This window comes from Ornithorhynchus anatinus, chromosome 4 (assembly GCF_004115215.2).
Source record: "Ornithorhynchus anatinus isolate Pmale09 chromosome 4, mOrnAna1.pri.v4, whole genome shotgun sequence".
Taxonomy (NCBI): domain Eukaryota; kingdom Metazoa; phylum Chordata; class Mammalia; order Monotremata; family Ornithorhynchidae; genus Ornithorhynchus; species Ornithorhynchus anatinus.
Window position 1 is genome coordinate 32,312,739 of NC_041731.1, and position 18,502 is coordinate 32,331,240.

General features: G+C 58.6%; 1 protein-coding gene across 6 annotated transcripts; it reads left to right on the plus strand.

Annotated features, from left to right (window-relative positions):
• Positions 1 to 39: 39 nt before the first annotated feature.
• GOLGA2 (golgin A2) lies at positions 40 to 18,381 on the plus strand. Of its 6 annotated transcripts, none has more exons than XM_029064166.2 (27): positions 40 to 165; positions 3,577 to 3,699; positions 4,212 to 4,292; positions 10,028 to 10,129; positions 10,402 to 10,445; positions 10,552 to 10,615; positions 10,858 to 10,917; positions 11,053 to 11,133; positions 11,583 to 11,621; positions 11,800 to 11,862; positions 11,945 to 12,038; positions 12,228 to 12,334; positions 12,601 to 12,659; positions 12,807 to 12,945; positions 13,504 to 13,593; positions 13,711 to 13,818; positions 13,936 to 14,023; positions 14,159 to 14,496; positions 14,976 to 15,089; positions 15,315 to 15,539; positions 15,760 to 15,850; positions 15,938 to 16,035; positions 16,146 to 16,343; positions 16,442 to 16,544; positions 16,668 to 16,774; positions 17,019 to 17,199; positions 17,308 to 18,381. In XM_029064166.2, exons 1-27 carry the CDS (start codon positions 118 to 120, stop codon positions 17,535 to 17,537), a joined length of 3,075 nt encoding a protein of 1,024 aa, XP_028919999.1. In that variant the 5' UTR covers positions 40 to 117; the 3' UTR covers positions 17,538 to 18,381. The 6 variants fall into 6 exon arrangements, with proteins under 6 accessions (XP_028919999.1, XP_028919993.1, XP_028919996.1 ...); XM_029064160.1 differs by having other exon boundaries at positions 86 to 165; positions 14,162 to 14,496; XM_029064163.1 differs by lacking the exon at positions 11,053 to 11,133 and having other exon boundaries at positions 86 to 165.
• The last annotated feature ends 121 nt before the right edge of the window (positions 18,382 to 18,502 follow it).

The following is an 18,502-nucleotide window of genomic DNA, read 5'->3' on the forward strand; positions in this document are numbered from 1 at the left end:
CGCCCGCCCGCCGGCCCCGCCCCGGAGGCCCAGCGTCGAGGTGGCTGCCGGGAGGAATGCCGCGGTGGCTGCCGGGATCGCGGTGATGTGGCCCCCTCCCCCTCCCCCCGGCCCGGGATGGCGGACGAGACCCGACAGAGCAAGCTGGCCGCGGCCAAGAAGAAGGTGAGGCCCCCGCCGCCCCCAACCCCGCACTTCCCCCTCTCCTTGACCCCTGACAGCCCGGCCGGTCCTGGCGGGGTCGGGGGAGGAAGGGAAGGACGGACCCCGCCCCCCTCCCCCCTCCGCCCCGAGCTGCTCCTGGGCGGGACCGTCCGGCCTGAGCGTTTTGGAGAAGGGTCGTCGCCCCCCGCCCAGCTTGGCAGGACCGACGGTTGCCTCCCGGACAGGGCCCCTTGGATCTCTCCCTCCCCGGGCCACCCGCAGGACAGTGTGGGCCATCCCCGCCCCTCCCCCGTCCTCCCTCCCAAAGCCCCGGAGGGAACCCCATAAGCAGCGTGGCTCCGTGGAGTCAGAGGTCATGGGTTCTAATCCCGGCTCCACCCCCATCTGGTGTGACTTTAATAATAATAATGATGTTGGTATTTGTTAAGCGCTTACTATGTGCCGAGCACTGTTCTAAGCGCTGGGGGAGACCCAGGGGAATCAGGGGGTCCCACGTGGGGCTCCCAGGCTTCATCCCCATTTGACAGATGAGGGAACTGAGGCCCAGAGAATAATAATAATGTTGGTATTTGTTAAGCACTGACTATGTGCCGAGCACTGTTCAAAGCGCTGGGGGAGACCCAGGGGAATCAGGGGGTCCCACGTGGGGCTCCCAGGCTTCATCCCCATTTGACAGATGAGGGAACTGAGGCCCAGAGAATAATAATGATATTGTTGGTATTTGTTAAGCACTGACTATGTGCAGAGCACTGTTCTAAGCGCTGGGGGAGACCCAGGGGAATCAGGGGGTCCCACGTGGGGCTCCCAGGCTTCATCCCCATTTGACAGATGAGGGAACTGAAGCCCAGAGAATAATAATAATAATAATAATGTTGGTATTTGTTAAGCACTGACTATGTGCCGAGCACTGTTCTAAGCGCTGGGGGAGACACAGGGGAATCAGGGGGTCCCATGTGGGGCTCCTAGTCTTCATCCCCATTTGACAGATGAGGGAACTGAGGCACCGAGAAGTGAAGTGACTTGCCCAAAGTCACTCAGCTGACAAGTGGCCGAGCCAGGATTCAAACCCATGACCTCTGACACCAAAGCCCACGCTCTTTCCACTGAGTCACGCTGCCAAGCCACTTCACTTCTCTGTGCCTCAGTGACCTCATCTGTAAAATGGGGATTAACTGTGAGCCTCACGTGGGACCACTTGATTAACTACCCCAGCGCTTAGAACAGTGCTCTGCACAAATACCAACATGATTATTATTACATAATCATCTCCATATTCTCTCCACCCACCTGGCTCACCATTTGCCATAGGTGAGCGGGCCGAGCGATGATTTGGAAGGCTGGACCTCCCCTTTGGGTTGGTCCTCATCCCCCGATTAATAATAATCACGTTGGTATTTGTTAAGCGCTTCCTCTGTGCAGAGCACTGTTCTAAGCGCTGGGGGAGATACAGGGGAATCACGTTGTTGACGTGAGGCTCACAGTCTTCACCCCCATTTTACAGCTGATAATCACGTTGGTATTTGTTAAGCACTTACTATGTGCAGAGCACTGTTCTAAGCGCTGGGGGAGATACAGGGGAATCGGGTTGTCGACGTGAGGCTCACAGTCTTTATCCCCATTTGACAGGTAATAATAATGTTGGTATTTGTTAAGCGCTTACTATGTGCACAGCACTGTTCTAAGCGCTGGGGGAGGTACAGGGGAATCAGGTTGTCGACATGAGGGGAGGTACAGGGGAATCAGGTTGTCGATGTGAGGCTCACAGTCTTCATCCCCATTTTACGGCTAATAATAATGTTGCTATTTGTTAAGCGCGTACTATGTGCAGGGCACTGTTCTAAGCGCTGGGGGAGATACAGGGGAATCGGGTTGTCCCACGTGAGGCTCACAGTTAATCCCCATTTGGGGACAGATGAGGTAACAGGCCCAGAGAAGTTGTGACTTGCCCCCAGTCACACAGCTGACAAGTGGCAGAGCTGGGATTCGAACCCATGACTTCTGACTCCCCAGCCCAGGCTCTTTCCACCCCTGAGCCACGCCGCTTCTTACAGCTTAGACTGTAAACCCGTCAATGGGCAGGGATTGTCTCCATCTGTTGCCGAATTGTACATTCCAAGCGCTTAGTACAGTGCTGTGCACATAGTAAGCGCTCAATAAATACTATTGAATGAATCTCCAGTTCTCTTGGCATTGGTACCCCCATTCCCCCTTCCTTTTTCTCCTCCCCCATCTTTTCTCTGTATCTCACTGTCTCTGTATGTGTGCGCGCACGTCCATGTCCTTGTGTCTCCCCCCCCACCCCCCAATCCTTGGCGATCACAGCTTTGTCCCATTTCTCCGCTGGGAAAGCCGAGTCCCCGCGATCTATCCAGACGGGGTGCCCGGACTCGTAAGGCTGTAGCTTTAGGTCAGCTGCTGAGCCTAAAGGCTTACCTTGGTGACAGTTAATAAAGCAATATCAGACTTAATAAGCCCCGTTAATTTCTAGGCCCAGTGTTTAGGTTCCAGTGATTTCAGAGCACTTGGTAATTCTTACAACATCCCAGGGAAGCGCGGGACAGAAAGATTGGATCCATTCCCCACCTTGGAGAAGCTACATGATCTAGTGGAAAGGGCGCAGATCTAGCAGTCAGAGGTCCTGAGTTCTAATCTAGTTGTCTCTATCCACCCCAACGCTTAGTGTAGTGCCTGGCACATACTAAGCGCTTAACAAATACCATTATTATTGATAATAAATCCACTTCTGCCACTTGCCTGCGGTGTGTGTATGTGGGCAGGTCATTTTACTTCTCTGTGCCTCTGTTCCTTCATCCGAAAATGGGGGTTCAGTTCCCGTTCTCTCTCCCCTTTAGACTGTGAGCCCCATGTAGGACAGGGGCTGTGTTGGATCTGATTACCTCAGTGCTCAGTATAGTGCATGGCACATTGTAAACACTTAACGAATACCCAGTATATTATACCCAGAATACCCAGAATATAACGAGTAATATTGTTATTACTTTCCATAGATCCGTACTGGATCCCCTTCAGATTTTCCTCAGATGTCCTCCCTCCCCACAAATGCCCTCAGATTCTGGACACCGTGTTGCCTAGTATCCCCACTAAAGTACTCCCTGTCATTGGGCAGGGATTGTCTCTATCTGTTGCCGAATTGTACATTCCAAGCGCTTAGTACAGTGTTCTGCACAATAAGTAAGCGCTCAATAAATACTATTGAATGAGTGAGTCACTCTCTTGTCCAAAGTGATCCTGGGAAACAGAGGTACAGGTCTGAAACGGGTCTTGCCCCAGTTCACTCAGCGAGCCCGGAGCCTAACCCGGTTCTCCCCATTGCGCATTGCCTTGCCTTCCGTTCATCACCGTCCAGTGGCTCGAACTTCGGCTCACGTGCCTGGTTCCTCTTCCTTCCAGCTGAAGGAGTATCAGCAGAAGAACAGCCCAAGCGTCACATCAGGAGCCAAGAAGAAAAGGAGAACGAAAGATGGCAGTAACCCTGAGACTCCTCCCTCCGGTGGCCGCCATTCTCCTCAAGACGTGAGTTTTAACTGGGTGGTCCCCTTCCCGGACAGGGAAGGAGGAGATTTGCGATTTGAGCGGCTTCTTAATTGAACCAATGGCCTTTAGCGTGCCTCCCCACCCCCCATTCTCCAGGGCAGCCTTGCAAATGGTAATGGAAATGGGCTTATCTCCTTGGACAACTTACCAGCCAGCTACCACTCCTGTCCTCCCCCTATAAGGCACAGAGGGAGTCAAGTAAATACTCTTTGTGTTCTTTCTTGCCACTCACCTGGCCTAGATTGGTGCTCGCCATAGGTGAGTGGTCCAAGTGACTATTTGGAAGGCTGACCCTGGGTTTTGGATTGGGGGCCTCATCCCCGATTCTCTTGGTTTTGGTGCCCTCATTCTCCTGCGTCGTCCCTCCCTTCCTTTTCCTCCTCAGGCATCTTTTCTCTCTGTCTCTCTGTCTCTGTCTCTCTCTCACACCGTCTGTGTGTCTCTCCCCTCCTCCCACCCTTCTTTTTTGTTTTCCTTTTCGCCTCCTGTAGATTCAGGACATACTGAAGGTGCTGGTGTCTGACCTTAGTCGTTCCAATGGGGTAGCGCTGCCCCCATTGGACAAGCGGAAGGTGAGGCCACGCTGAGGTCCCATCTCACTGGCTTGCTGTCCCTGCTCTGCATGCCTCCCCGGGCCTCTCTCGATCTGGAGGCAGCTTTGCCTTTGGCTTGATTTTTCTGTTGCCGTCATTTAACACTCAACGTGGTTGTCTCCTTGTGTTGACCTGCTTGGTCGCTTTTTCCTCCTCCACCTCTTGGGTGCCCAAGGGAGGTCTCCCGGATGACCTGGGGGAGAGATCCATCCCCAGAATCCAGCTGCGGGGGCGGTTTCGTCTAATATCCGCAGTGTCCTTGGACCCTGTCGATCGATCAATCGGTGGTATTAATCGAGCACTTACTGTGAGCAGAGAACTATAGTAAGCGCTTGACAATACGACAGACTTAGCAGATACGTTTCCTGACCGTAGCGGGCTCACAGTCTAGGGGGGAGACCTCAAAGAGCGTCCATGCTAAAAAGACCAAACCAGCAAGCCTCCCATTTCAGAGGCATTTGGGGTTCCTGAGGGTTAATTGGTTTGCTTTTAAGGTCCGAAGGTTAAGGTGAGAGGAAGTGGATTCTTCACTGAAGCTGGAGGGCTTAGAGTGAGACCTCAGGAGAGACCGTCTCCCTGGAAGACGGAAGGGGCATGTGACTCATTAGAATAAATTATCTCATGGAATCTACCTTCTTAGAAATTGTTAAGACAAGGCCAGGCACCCATCTGGTTTAGAGGGTTTTGTTGTCATTTATTTGAAGGCAGGGGGATTACTAGATGGCCTGTGAAGGACCTTCCAGTACAAGAAAATGTGTAATAATAATAGCTCTGGTATTTGTTGAGCATTTACCAAGCACTGTTCTAAGCTCTGGGGTAGATACAAGATAATCAGTCCTTGTTCCCAAGTGGGGGTCACAGTCTAAGGGGAAGGGAGAACAGGTATTGAATCCCCATTTTACGAATGAAGAAAGGGAGGCCTAGAGAAGTAAAGCGACTTGCCCCAAGTCACACAGAGCCAGGACTAAAACCCAGGTCTTCCGACGCTCAGTCAGTGTTCTCTCCACTAAGCCACGCTGCTTCTCGCATGTAATGAGATGTTGGTTCTCCTTGAGGGAGGGACTTCCTAAGCGCCGTGGACGGAGTCAGGTGAGATTGGAGAAGAACGTGGGAGAGGAAGAAGGTGGGAGGAGAAAGGCAAACGGGGGTAGGAGGGTGGGCGGGCAGGGAGGCGAGCCCCAGTGAAGATGGAGAACGGAGCTGAGGAGGGGAGACGCTCATTCAGAACAGTAAATGGGCTTGGTGCCGGAGGTTTGGGAGCCAAATGGGCCTTCCAGAAGCCCATGCCCTGGATGGGCCACGGGATGTCCACGTACCCTGGCCGGCCCAACTGGTGAAGCCGCCTCGCTCTAGGCGGAAACCAAAGAGGGCGACCTGCCAGGGTTTGATGAGCAGCGCCAGCTGTAGAGCTGCAGCCCTTGGGCAGGGCCCCCGAGGCCTCCCAGGAAGCGGGTGAGCCGCTCCCCGGGGTCGGCCGGCCGGCTTCGGGAGCAGCCCGTTGCCAGGAGGGCGAGCAGGAGCGCTCGGGTCTGGGACGCCGACTCTGCTGTCAGCTCTGCAGCGGGTGACTCGCATCAGGAAGTGACGCTGGCGTTTCCCCCCCCGGGGCAACTCTCACACCGAGCCGGGAAGCCAGAACCTGGCTGGAATGCAGCGGCGTCACCCATCACACCCACACAGAGCGCCTCAGAGCCAAGGCCAGTTGTTGGCGGGCCTGCGGGGAAGGCACTCTCCCTGGAGGAAAGGGACCACCATCTTGTCAGAGGGCAGGGGAAGCAGCCAACTCCTCCCGGATCGGAACCCCAGAGATCAGATCCCTAACCTGGGCAACCTCCCCAGCACACACACGTACTCGCCTTCGGATTCGCGGGTCACTCCGTCTCCTGTCGGAGTCCTGTCACCCTCTCTCTCTCTTTTCCGTCTCTGTCCTTTCCTGGAGTATCCAGCCTTTCTGTAGGCCAGGTGATCAGCCTGAGGGATCTGACCAGGGTATGTAGGAGGAAATAAAGTCTTTGTGAGAGCCAGGAGCCATCTGAGAAAGCAGCTGAACTCACCAGCAGCCGGGTTCCTGGCTCACTCCTGCTGTCCCCCCTCTCCTTCCCCCTCTCCCAGTCTCTGTTCTCCTTACTGTGATTGAGACCCTACTCACTCCCCGGGGCGGGCAGAGGGGTCTGGCCCAGTGCCTCGCAGGGGAGAGAATTCGGTCCGTGTTCTCTGATAATTAGAAAGAGACCGTGGTCCTGGGCACGGTGGCAGACAAGGGATAAAGGTCATGTGATTCAGGGAAGTAAACACACACAATGCCCAACAAAGTTTCTTCGTACATTTCTGAACCAGAGAAGGGGAACTTTCACCCTCATGGAAGCCAGGCTTGGAGAGGATTCCTGGGCCAGTGAAGCAGCTTCTTTGACAAGCAGCGTGGCTTAGTCGAAAGAAACCGGGCTTGGGAGTCAGAGGTCATGGGTTCTAATCCCAGCTCCACCACTTGTCAGCTGTGTGACCTTGGGCAAGTCACTTAACTTCTCTGTGCCTCAGATACCTCGTCTGGAAAATGGGGATTCAGACTGTGAGCCCCGCGTGAGACAACCCGATAATCTTGCATCTACCCCAGTGCTTAGAACAGTGCTTGGCACACACATACCATCATTATTATTATTTCCGTGGACTCATCAACCCCAAAGAGCAAACTAGCTCCTCCTCCCCCCACCCCCCATTCCCCTCCACCTCTGGGCCCCTGTTTTTTCTGGCCAGACCCTAATGATTATCATAATAAAATAATTATAGTACTTGTTAAGCGCTTACTATGTGCCAAGCACTGTTCTAAGAGCTGGGGAAGATACACGTTAATCTGATTGGACACAGTCCCCGTCCCTCATTGGACTCACACTCTTAATCCCCATTTTACAGATGAGGGACAGTCACATATCAGATAGGTGGCGGAGCTGGGATTAGAACCCAGGTCCTTCTGACTCCCAAACTCATGCTCTGTCTACTGAGATTGTGGTATGCGTTAAGACCCTGTGGCTCCCATCCCTTGAGGAGCTCCATCCCCTCAGCCTCTGTCGGGGAGGGATGACCCCGGACCCTCCCAGCCCTTAGCCCAGCCTTAGACTTTCTCCTGCTGGGCCCGGTTCCCGACCCCTTGGGAGCTAGCTTGTCTCCTAGGGGGATCTGGTGCTGCTCTGGGACTCCAGCACCCACAGACCCCTAGTTCAGGCATCCAGATCCCACAGCTCTGAATGAGCAGGCCCTTGGTTGGGCCAGGGTGGAAGGGAGCTGGAGAGAGAGGCCAGGGTTGGCCCTAGTCCGACCCCTGCGTTCAGCTGCGCTTGGATCCTCAGAATATCAGGGCTCAGCCTTGTATTGCGAGGGTCCCTTCCAGAGGGGCAGAACCACTGAGGTGACACTGAGCACATAGAGAAACCCGAGAACCTTGACTCTAGGCAGGTGGAGTGACAGTCAATAGATCACTCATATTTATTGAGCACCTCAGTTTGCAGGGAACTGTACTAAGCGCTTGGGAGAGTACAACACAGTAATATAACAGACAATAGAACAAGCTTACAGTCTAGAGGGGGAGACAGACATTAATTACGGATTTGTTCGTAAGTGCTTTGGGTCCGGGAGGGGGGATAAATAAAAAGAACAAGTCAGGGTGAAGCAGGAGGGAGTGGAAGGAAAGGAAAAGAGAGCTTAGTCAGTGAAGGCATCTTGGAGAAGATATGCCTTCGATAAGGCCTTGAAGTTAGGGAGAGTAATTGTCAGATATGAAGGGGGAGGGCATTCCAGGCTAGAGGCAGGATGTGGGCGAGAGGTCGGCGACAAGAAAGACGAGATTGAGGTACAGTGAGTTGGTTGGCATTAGAGCAGTGAAGCATGTGGGCTGGGTTGGAGTAGGACAGTAGCTAGATGGGTTCAGAAGAGGCAAGGTGATTGAGTGCTTTAAAGTCAATGACAAGGAGTTTTTGTTTGATGCGGAAGTGGATGGGCAGCCACTGGAAGTTCTTGAGGAGCAGGGAAACATGGACTGAACATTTCTGAAGAGAAATGATCCGGGCAGCAGAATGAAGTATGGACTGGAGCAGGGAGAGACAGGAGGCAGGGAGGTCAGCAAGGTGGCTGATACAGTAATCATGGCGGGAGAGGATAAGTGCTTGGATTACCGTGGTAGCAGTTTGGATGGAGAGGAAAGGATGGATTTTAGCAAAGTAATGGAGATCGAACTGACAGGATTTAATGATAGTGTGAATGTGTGGGTTGAATGAGAGAGAGAAGAGTCACGGATAACGCCAAGGTTATGGGTTTGGGAGACAGGAAGGATGGTGGTGCAATCTACAGTGATGGGAAAGAGAGGGTTTGGGTGTGAAGGGAAGGAATTTTGTTTTTGACGTGTTAAGTTTGAGGTGATGGCGGGACATCCAAGTAGAGATGTCGTGAAGGCAGGAGGAAATGCAAGATTGCAGAGAGGGAGATCAGGGCTGGAGATGTAGATTTGGGAATCATCCACATAGAAGCGTTAGTTGAAGCCATATGGGAGAAGGAATTTTCCAGGGACTGGATGTAGATGGAGAATAGAAGGGGGCCCAGAACTGAACCTTGAACTCACAATTAGGGGATGGGAGGCCGAGGAGGAGCCCATGAAAGAGACAGAGAATGAGCAGCCGGAGAGGAGGAGAACGAGGAGAGGGACGCTGTCAGTGAAACCGAGGTTGGATAACGTTTCCAAGAGAAGGGGATGGATGACAGTGTCCAAGGCGGCTGAGAGGTGGAGGATTAGGATGGAGTAGAGACAGTTGGGGCCTGGGGTGGCAGAGGATGGTAAGAGGTGGGTGGGCAGTCGGGCCACGCTGGCTGATGACTAGAGATAGACCGCGGTCCCGGGTCCTGAGGCAGGCGAGGGGCAAAGGTCATATGACTCAAGGAAGTAAACACAAACAAAGCCCAGCAAAGCTTCTTGTTAAATTTCCGATCCAGAGCCGGTGCCATTTCCACTCACTGTGGAGGTCCAGGGTAAAATACCCTCATGGCAGGGCCTGCGGAAGGACCCTTGCTGTGGTGTCCCCAATTCTTTGGGACGGGGGGGAATGTCCGCAGAGCAAGGAGGCCACAGGAGAGGGAGGTGTGAGTGCCTGTGGTTGGCTCAGCGGGAGGGAGAGAGAATTCCGGCCAGACGGCTTCTGAGTCAGGGAGCCCTGGCTGGGCCTGAGAGAGGAGGCGGGACCCACCGGCTCCCTCCCCTGCTGCAGAACTGGAAACTGGGGAGCAGGTGTGGCACTGCCAGGCCTGGGCAGGCCACCCCGGGGACCTTCCTTCTTGCTCCCTTCTCTCTTCTCCCCATCCCACACTGCTAAACCTCGGAGCCCAATGCTGCTCTCATCCTTTGGGTGCGTGCGTGGTCCCCATTGTTTCGGAAGCAGTATTAGGGCTCAGAGCCCGAAAGAAGGGAGAAGCCTCTGTCAGCAGTGTAGATGTAGGCCTTATGTCCTGGCGACATGATGCATCCGTGTGACAGGTGTCACATGTTCATGTATCCGTGATCATTACACCCTATGGGAGAGTCCCCAGCTGAACGAAGACACAGAGTTGGTGGGGGATTTCTCTTGGCGCCCTACCCTTGCCACGCTCACCTCTGTCCCAGAAGCTCACTCCCCACGCCCTGCCCGCCTGCACCCTGTGCATGCCACCCCTAACCCCCGTGCTCTGTTCTGTGACAGGCGCCCCATGAGAGTGTCGCTTTCGCCCAGCCACCTGCAGATGTCACCGGGTCCCTTGGCTACGCCAGCCCCCCCCGCCCCGCTAGCATGGCGCCAGCTCAGGTTTGTGCCTCCAGTGTCCTCTCCAGCCCTCCACCCCCCCGATCCTCCGGGCATTTTGGGCTCTGGGCTTTCCCCGGCATGGGGGAGGCTGGGTGGTGGCAACCAGCCCACACTGGCTTGCAGTCTCGTGGACTTCTCCTGGCACCTCCTGAGGTGTTGCAGGAGAGAGGGCCCAGCTTCGGGCCAACCATTTTGAGCGAGCCAGGTGTGGCTGGTATGAATGGCATTGGGACCACCTTTCACCATTCCCCCTTGTGCCTTCTTCCCCACAGATGTGGGATGCTGACCTCGGGTCCCGCCCTCTGGACGAAAGCAAGTGAGTCTTTTTCTACCCTGGGGTCTCTCTGCTGCCCTTGCCCCTGCCTCCCCACGCACACACACTTTACCACTGCCCTCCCTTCCCCATCTGTGTCCATCTGCAGGTCTCTGTCCTCAACTGATAGCCTGCGGCAGCTCTCAGAGCAGCTCAACGGTATCGTCTCCCAGGTACTCCCAGGGCGGGGTTGGAGTCAGACTCGCAGGGCACTGGGAGAGGGAAGAAGGGGTTATAGGGCAGAAATCATGTGAGGTTAGGGTCTGGGGGTGAAGAGAGGGAGGGCAGAGAAGGGATCAGTACTAAGATCAGGGGCTCAGAGAGTGGAAGGATCTCAGGAGATGGGGCATCCCAGGGGCCTCTTACTGCTAGACTTCGGGTTGCTGCCACCCTCTCTCCCTCCTTTCCCTTCCAGTCCACATCCTACATCAACGGAGAAGGCCCGGCCCCTTCTGCCAACATGAAGGAACTGGAGGTAAGTGGCTTGGGTCCCTGGTGAGGGTGAGCTGAGATCCACCTGCCCCAAGGGCCTTCTGTCTAACGACTGCTCTCTCCTCCCCTCCTTCTCCTCCGGCTTCCTCCGGCCCCTCCTCCTTTGCATGCGCCTCAGAGCCGGTACCAAGAGCTAGCAGTAGCCCTGGACTCCAGCAATCTAACAAACAAACAACTCAGTAGCAAGATAGAGGAATTGGTAAGCTTCCAGTCCTCCTCCCAAACCCCATTCTGGGGCTCCTCTCCCTCCAGGGCCCCCAGAGCCAAGGCCAGGCCAGAACTGTCCGGTGACAGGGGGCTCCCTCAGGCTAGGAGCTTCAGGATTTGTCCTGGGCCTGGGAAGTGGCCAGTGAGGGTTAACCACCCTGCCCCCTCCGCCCCACCCTCCTGGCTGCTTCTATCTGACTCCATCCTACACCCCCAGGTGCATCCCACCTGCCCTCTCTTTCTCTTCTCTGCCCCTGAGCCTGCCCTCAGACCCCGCATGGCCCCAGGAACTCCCCAAATTGGCTTCCTGAGAGGGGAGAGCAAGGAGAGTGAGAGGAATGGCAGCATCCCACTCCAGTCTCTGGAGTGCCCCGAGGTCCGGGGCACTGGGGAAACCCTGGTTGTCGTCGGGGGTGCCTCTCTGATCTGATCTTTTTACAGAAACAGCAGAACCAAGAGGCTCTGAATCAGCTGGAGAAGGTAAGACCACCTCCCCGCTGTCCGGTCTCCGCCACCCCACCGGTTTCCACCTCTCACTCTCCGCTCTCCTCCACCCCTTAGATCACCTCCTGGCCCTTTGACACCCTTCCAGGACTGACCCGTCCTCATCCCTGCCCCTCCCGCCTCTCTGATGGGCCCCTGACTTTTCCCCTTCCAGGAGAAGAAGGACTTCGAGCAGAAGTTTTCCAAGGAGCAGGGGGCCCTGAGGGAGCAGCTGCAGGTAGGTGGGTAGGTTTACTCTGGGGAGGGGTTTACTCTCGCTTCCCCTCCCTCCCAGCCCCGACCCCTGTGCTCTCCCTCAGGTTCACATCCAGACCATCGGAATCCTCGTTTCAGAGAAGACGGAGCTGCAGGCCGCTCTGGCGCACACCCAGCAGGCTGCCCGGCAGAAAGCGGGTAGGAGGCCAGGGTCCCCACTCTCTGACATCACAGATGGCTTTCTCTCTGTCCACCCCACTGATCTCCCTTCTTCGGGTTGGCTCCCCTGGACAGGTTGTGGGCCTTCCCCGTTCTCTCCTAGGGAGTGCACCATGCCCCCGCACTTACCCTGCCAAAAAAACTTTTCCCACCCGCTTCCCATTCCAGGGGAGTCCGAGGATTTGGCTGGACGACTGCAGACGTCCCGGCAGCGTGTGGGGGAGCTGGAGCGGACGCTGTCTTCTGTCTCTACGCAGCAGAAACAAGCAGAAAAGGTTGAGTACCTCCAGAAAGATTCTCTTCCTCCCACTCTCTCTCCCTCCACTCGCCCACCCTTCAGGCTGTCCCTCACTCCGCTCTGCAGGTGGATGTTCTGAGCGGAAGCCCCAGTCCGCCGGACTGTCTCTTGCCCCCGATCCAGCTCCTGGCAGGTTCTCGTTGCCTGTGCTCAGTCCGTGGTCCCCGGGTAGGGTGAAAGGGGTCAGACGGGCTCGCCTTCTCCCACACTGTGGCCGATTGACCCGGCTCTCTTTCCTTCTAGCACAACAAGGAGTTAACAAAAGAGCGGGACGCCCTGAAACTGGAGTTGTATAAGCACGGGTGAGGAGAGGCTAAGGGAGGCCTAGGAGGGTTGGTGGGGAGGTCTGGCATGTGGAGTATGAAAGGAACTGAGGAGAGCACAGCTGTGTGACAGTCCCCTCCTTCCCCCCCCACCCCCCCGACCTCCACACTGGCCTCCACCCTCAGCAAGGGCAACGAGGAGCTGAAGCAGCAAAACTCCGAGCTGGAAGAGAAGTTGAGGGCGCTGGTGACAGAGAAGGCAGCGGCTCAGCTGGGCCTGGAGGAACTGACCAAGAAGCTGGAGATGGCCGAGGTGTTGCACCAGGTAACAGGGGTCGGGATCAGGGTTGGGGGTGGGAGGCTGCCACCCAGCCCTCGGGGGCCCTCGGGATTCCCTGCTTCTGTCCATCTGGCTCTCTCCCTCTCTCCTTTCATCTAAATCACTTATCCAGGAAGCTTCTCTTGGTCTGCCCCTACCCAGTCTCTATCCCATCTGCCTCGTGTACCCCGTCCACGGTCCACTTCGCCCCTTCAACTCTTTCTTGACATTATTATCTCGGTAGATCGATCAATCAGTCGGTGCTGCTTGTCAAGCCCTATTGAGGGTGCAGAATGCTCTACTGAGCGCTCACGAGAGTAGATACAATCACTGCCCTCAAGGAGCCGACAGTCCAGTCAGTCGTCCGTGGTGACGCTACTGGTGGCTCTCCTGACTCTGTGGCCAACCCATAAGCTCCTTGAGGGCAGGGATGGTAGCACGATGTATATCGCGATGCTGTGGATGCTTGGTGCAAGAGTACCTGATTACAGACAAAGGGAGGGGATGGAAGTGTGAGCTGTGAGTCGACAGCTGGAACCTGACAGTTGCATTTCTTTCCTCTAGTTCTCCAGCCAGTCAGGGGCCCCGGATGCCAACCAGCAGCTGCAGCTGGCACTAGAGGAGCGTGTGCAGCTGGAAGCTCACTTGGGGCAGGTGAGGGTGCAGAGGCCGCCCCCCAGGCCCCCGGCGGTGGAGGACAGCGGGAGGATGGGAGGTTGAGAGCCCTTGGGCTGGATCCCCCGAGCCGGCCTCCTTCCTTGGCCTCTCCAGCTGTCAGAGTCACTGCAGCAGCTGCAGACGGAGCGGGACCAGTATGCGGAGAAGCTGAAGGAGGAGGGGGCCGTCTGGCAACAGCGGGTACAGCAGCTTTCGGACCAGGTGAGGAGGGTGGGCACGGTGGGTGAGCTGGCGAATCTGAGGGTGAGTCCGCCTCCCAGGGGGCCTGCCCTCATGCAGCTTTGTCTTGGGCCCACCCATCGCCCGTGTCCCGGCCAGGTGCGGCTGTTGGGGGAAGAGAAAGAGCGAGGCCGGAGTCAGATCCAGGAGCTAGAAACCAGCCTGGAGGAGCTGAGGACGCGGCCTGGTAGGCTCGGCCGGGTCGAGGTGGGGGCCAGGGGGTGGCTGGAGGCTGGGACAGTCAGAGCCTTTCCCCAGGGGTAACGGGACCGGGCGATCGGGGGCCCGAAAGGCCTGACCCACTACACCCCCCCACCCCCAGCAGCCCCCTCGCCCCCAGAGGTGGCGCCGGGGCCCTCAGAGGCCGAGCGGCAGCTGCAGGAGGAGGCCGAGCGGCTGCAGGGGGAACTGGCGAGGTTGGCGGAGCAGCTGCGGGCCCAGGTGCAGGACAACGAGGGGCTGAGCCGCCTGAACCGCGAGCAGGAGGAGCGCCTGCTGGAGCTGGAGCGGGCGGCCGAGCGCTGGGGGGAGCAGGCGGCCGAGCGGGAGCAGATCTTGGAGAACATGCAGAGCGACCGCACCACCATCAGCCGGGCGCTCAGCCAGAACCGGGAGCTCAAGGAGCAGCTGGCAGAGCTGCAGAACGGCTTCGTCAAGCTGGTACGCCTCCCCCATCTCGGCCCCGGCCTCCAGCCACCGCACCCCGAGGCCTTTCTCCTTTTCCCGTTCGGCTGCGCCTCTCCTCCAGCTGCCCTGAAACCTTGCTGCCCCCCCCCCTTCCATCCCCCACTCCCGGCCACTGCCTCCCTCTCTTAGGGTCGCTGCCGGCCCCGCTGTCTAACGCAGGGCCCGGATCGGTCAGGGCAGCGCCGGCTGGTGGCTCCCACAGGCCTTGGGGGCGGTGCCCCTGAGAGCCAGGTGGCAGAGCAGTGTGACTGGGTGGTTGGCCATGGGCGAGTGGAAGAGCCCAAGCCAGGGAGAGAAAATGGGCACCCGGAGCCTGGCACAGAACTGAGCCGGGAAGTGCAAGCTCCTGGGAGGGATGGGATCCTGGGGCAGATGGGAAAACTGATGTCCGAGTTGGGAGAGGATCCCTCTCCTCCCCCCTTCCTCACACTGCCCTCCCCTCCCTCCGACAGACCAACGAAAACATGGAAGTGACCAGCGCCCTACAGTCGGAGCAGCACGTCAAGAAGGAGCTGGCCAAGAAGCTGGGGCAGCTGCAGGAGAAGCTGGGAGAGCTCAAAGAGACGGTGAGGCCTCGGGCAGGAGACGCCGTGGAGGAGTGGGACCAGTCCGAGTCGGAAATGGGACTGGGGGACGGGGGAGGTCGAAACTGGCTGGGGTCACGGGGCCAGGGGCTCAAAATGGGTGGTGCTTTACCCGGTGCGGGGCTAGTGGAAGAGAAGCCGGGGGTGGGTGGTGCCGGACCTCGCCTCCAGCCTCCGGACGGAACCTCGACGGTGCCTCCCCGCCAGGTGGAACTGAAGACCCAGGAGGCACAGGGGCTGCAGGAGCAGCGGGACCAGTGCCTGGGCCACCTGCAGCAGTACACCGCTGCCTACCAGCTGCTGGCAGGTGAGAAGGAGGAGCTGCAAAAGCAGTTCCTGCTCCAGACCCAGCTTATGGACCGGCTGCAGCACGAGGAGGTGCAGGGGAAGATGGCTGCGGAGCTGGCCCGCCAGGAGCTGCAGCAGGCCCAGGTGAGGGGCGGGGGCTCCTGATGGCAAGGGGGCTGGACTCAGCACCCACCTGGCCACCCACTGATTCCCTCTCCCCCTTTTTCCCCCCTCTCATTCTCTCTCCCCCTTCATTCTCTGACCCCTCTTCTCATTCTTTCTCCCTCCACTTCTCACTCTTTCCTTTCTCTTCACCCTCTCTCATTCCTCTTTCTCCTTCCTTCTGTGCCTGCCCCCTCTCCAGGAGAGTCTGCAGGCTACCACTCAGGAGAACCAGCAGCTGCAGGCCCAGCTCAGCCTTATGGCTGAGCTGGGGGAGAGCGATAAGGCCCCAGGTGAGTGGTGCCCCCCTGGGAAGGAAGGGTCCGGGACATGGATCAGGCCGACCGATCCCTCTGACCGATGCCCCTACAACCCCACAGAAGGGGAGTTGGAGAATGAGGAACAGGTGGACGAGGCCGAGGAGAGGCCTAAGCCAGCCTTGAGCATCCCCGAGGACTTCGAAAGCCGCGAGGCCATGGTGAGCCGAGCCGTCCCGAGGTCCCGGGACGTCTTCCTCCCCCCGGCCCCATGCGTCCTTTCCCGGATACTAGCCCCCGTGTCCCACCCTGTTCCCGTGCCCGGTTCCAGGTGGCGTTCCTGAGCGCGACGATGGCCGGGGTGGAGGAGGAGCGGGAGCGGCTGCGGCGGCGATGCCAGCGTTTGGTACGGCAGGCGGCCACCCTCGGCCAGCGGCCCAGACCTCTGGCTCCGGGGCACTCCGAGCCCGGGGACAGTGTCCCCGGGGAGGTGTACCACGCCCTTCAGGCTGCCATGGAGAAGCTGCAGGTGAGACCGATCCCAGGGGGCGGCAGGGCACGGGGGAGGCTTGTCGGGGACGGATCCCGGCCGGCCGCTCCCGGCCCTGACCCCGCCGCCCGCCCCAGGGCCGCTTCACGGAGCTGATGCGGGAGAAGGTGGATCTGCGGGAGCGGGTGGAGGAGCTGGAACATCGCTGCATCCAGCTATCCGGGGAGACGGACACCATCGGTGAGGAGGCGGGGGCCCGTGGCGGGAGAGCGCCGGGGAGCAGGGTGTCGGGGTTGGGGAGGAGCAGAGGGCTCGGGGACCCCCTGGAGCCCATCTGCCCCATCCCTCCCTCCACCGCTGCAGGCGAGTACATCGCCTTGTATCAGAGCCAGCGGGCGGTGCTGAAAGAACGCCACCGGGAGAAGGAGGAGTACATCAGTCGGCTGGCCCAGGACAAGGAGGAGATGAAGGTAGTTGGGCATTACCGTGGTAATAGTTGGGCCCTTACCCTGCCCTGCCCTGCCTTCCCCTAGCTCCCAGCTTCCCCGGAGCCTACTTCTCCCTTGTCGTCAGGCCCCGGTAGTCATTTTGTGGTTTGAGGCCCCCGCGGGCCCCCCCGCCGTGCCACCCCTTCCCCTCTTCCTGTTCGTCGCTCCCGGAAGGCTGCTGCCGTTGCCAGGGCCCGGCGGGCCTGACGGGCCAGGGTCTTTGCAGTTGAAGCTGCTGGAGCTGCAGGACCTGGTGATGCGGCTGGTCAGGGAGCGCGACCAGTGGTACCGCAAATTCCTGGTGGCCGCCCGGGAGCCGGCGGAGGCCGTGGGGGCGAGTGGCCCGGAAGAGGACAGGGACCTGGCCCCCGGGGAGCAGCCGGAGCGCAGCACTGCCGAAGGGGAGGGTGAGTCGGGAAGGAGCAGGGGGGCGGGGGGAGGCGTGGGAGCCGGAGAGGTGGGGGGGGTGGTTGGGGGAAGGAGAGACCAGCTGAGAAGGTTTTTGCCCCTGCCAGACCTGCGCGAGGTGAGCCTGGCGGATGAGCCAGCGGCAGGGCCCCCCTTCCTTGGCGAAGCGCTCCCCAGCCAATCCCAGCCCGATGACCCCACGGCCCAGCAGATCATGCAGCTTCTGCGGGAGATCCAGAACCCCCGCGAGCGGACGGGAGGCCTGGGCGACAGCCCTTGCATCCCCTTCTTTTACCGGCCCGATGAGAACGACGAGGTCAAGATCATGGTGATCTGAGTGGGGAGCGGGCCCGGGGCCGGCTGGGGCCCCTCCTCCCCAACCCCAGGCCACCCGCACCAGTGGGCAGGAACCAGGGGGCTCGGTGGACTCCCTGCAGCCACCTGGCTACCAACCCAGGCTTCTTCCCCTCTTCTCCCCGGGTCCAAGGGGTCTATTTATTCTCAGCTGACGGCGGAGAGGAAGCAGCTCAAATCAGGCAGCGCCTGTGTGGGAACCCTTGGACCACCCCCCCCCGCACCCTCCTCTCCCCACACCCTCTCGGGGAGGTGGTTTCGGGGGGTGACAAGAGGGCCATTAGGGCCCCTCTCCCTCAGACCGGCTCTTATCCTGGCTTTGGTGATGCACCCGAGGAGTTTCCCCCATTCCCCGCCCTCCCCCCCACCCCCAAACCCCCACTCCCATCCCCCGCTCCTTGAGCCTTCAGAGGGCAGCGGCGGGACGGGCAGCACTTTCAGCAGGCTCGGGACGGGCGGCATTTCTTTCCGGCGGGCGAGGGCAACGAGAGAGGGTAGAGGATAGACTCCGCTTGAGCTGTGGCAGGAAAGGCGGCAGGGCGCGGGCGGTGTGTACATACTGTAGCTGTGTAACATTTTGTATATTGGAGGGAGCACGGCCAGCGGATCGTGCCACAGGTGGGCCCCTCTGCCCGAGAGGCCGAGGACCCCGCCCCCGGGAGAGGCAGGGGCATTTGCTATGGACTCAGAGTCTAATAATTATTTCCAGGGATGGGGGAAACTATTTATTGGTGGCACAGAGCAGGGCAAGGAGGGGCTGGGGCCTGGGTGATTTGACTCCTGTTTCTTTGGCTTTCTCTTTCGGAATAAATGGATTCAGCCCACCACTGCGTCTTCCAGCCTGCCCCCCCCGCCCCGGCTCCTCCGAGGACCATCCTGCTAGAACCTGAGTCTCCGGGCCCAGGAAGCTTGGGGCCACACGGGTGGGCCACGTAAGGACCTAAAGTC

Bases quoted from the DNA above. Each gene is read 5' to 3' on its own strand.
- GOLGA2 (XM_029064166.2), top strand. From the start codon at position 118: ATGGCGGACGAGACCCGACAGAGCAAGCTGGCCGCGGCCAAGAAGAAG. The intron at 10,130-10,401 runs GTTTGTGCCTCC...TCTTCCCCACAG, and splicing joins CTAGCATGGCGCCAGCTCAG to ATGTGGGATGCTGACCTCGG. The intron at 13,594-13,710 runs GTGAGGGTGCAG...TGGCCTCTCCAG, and splicing joins TGGAAGCTCACTTGGGGCAG to CTGTCAGAGTCACTGCAGCA.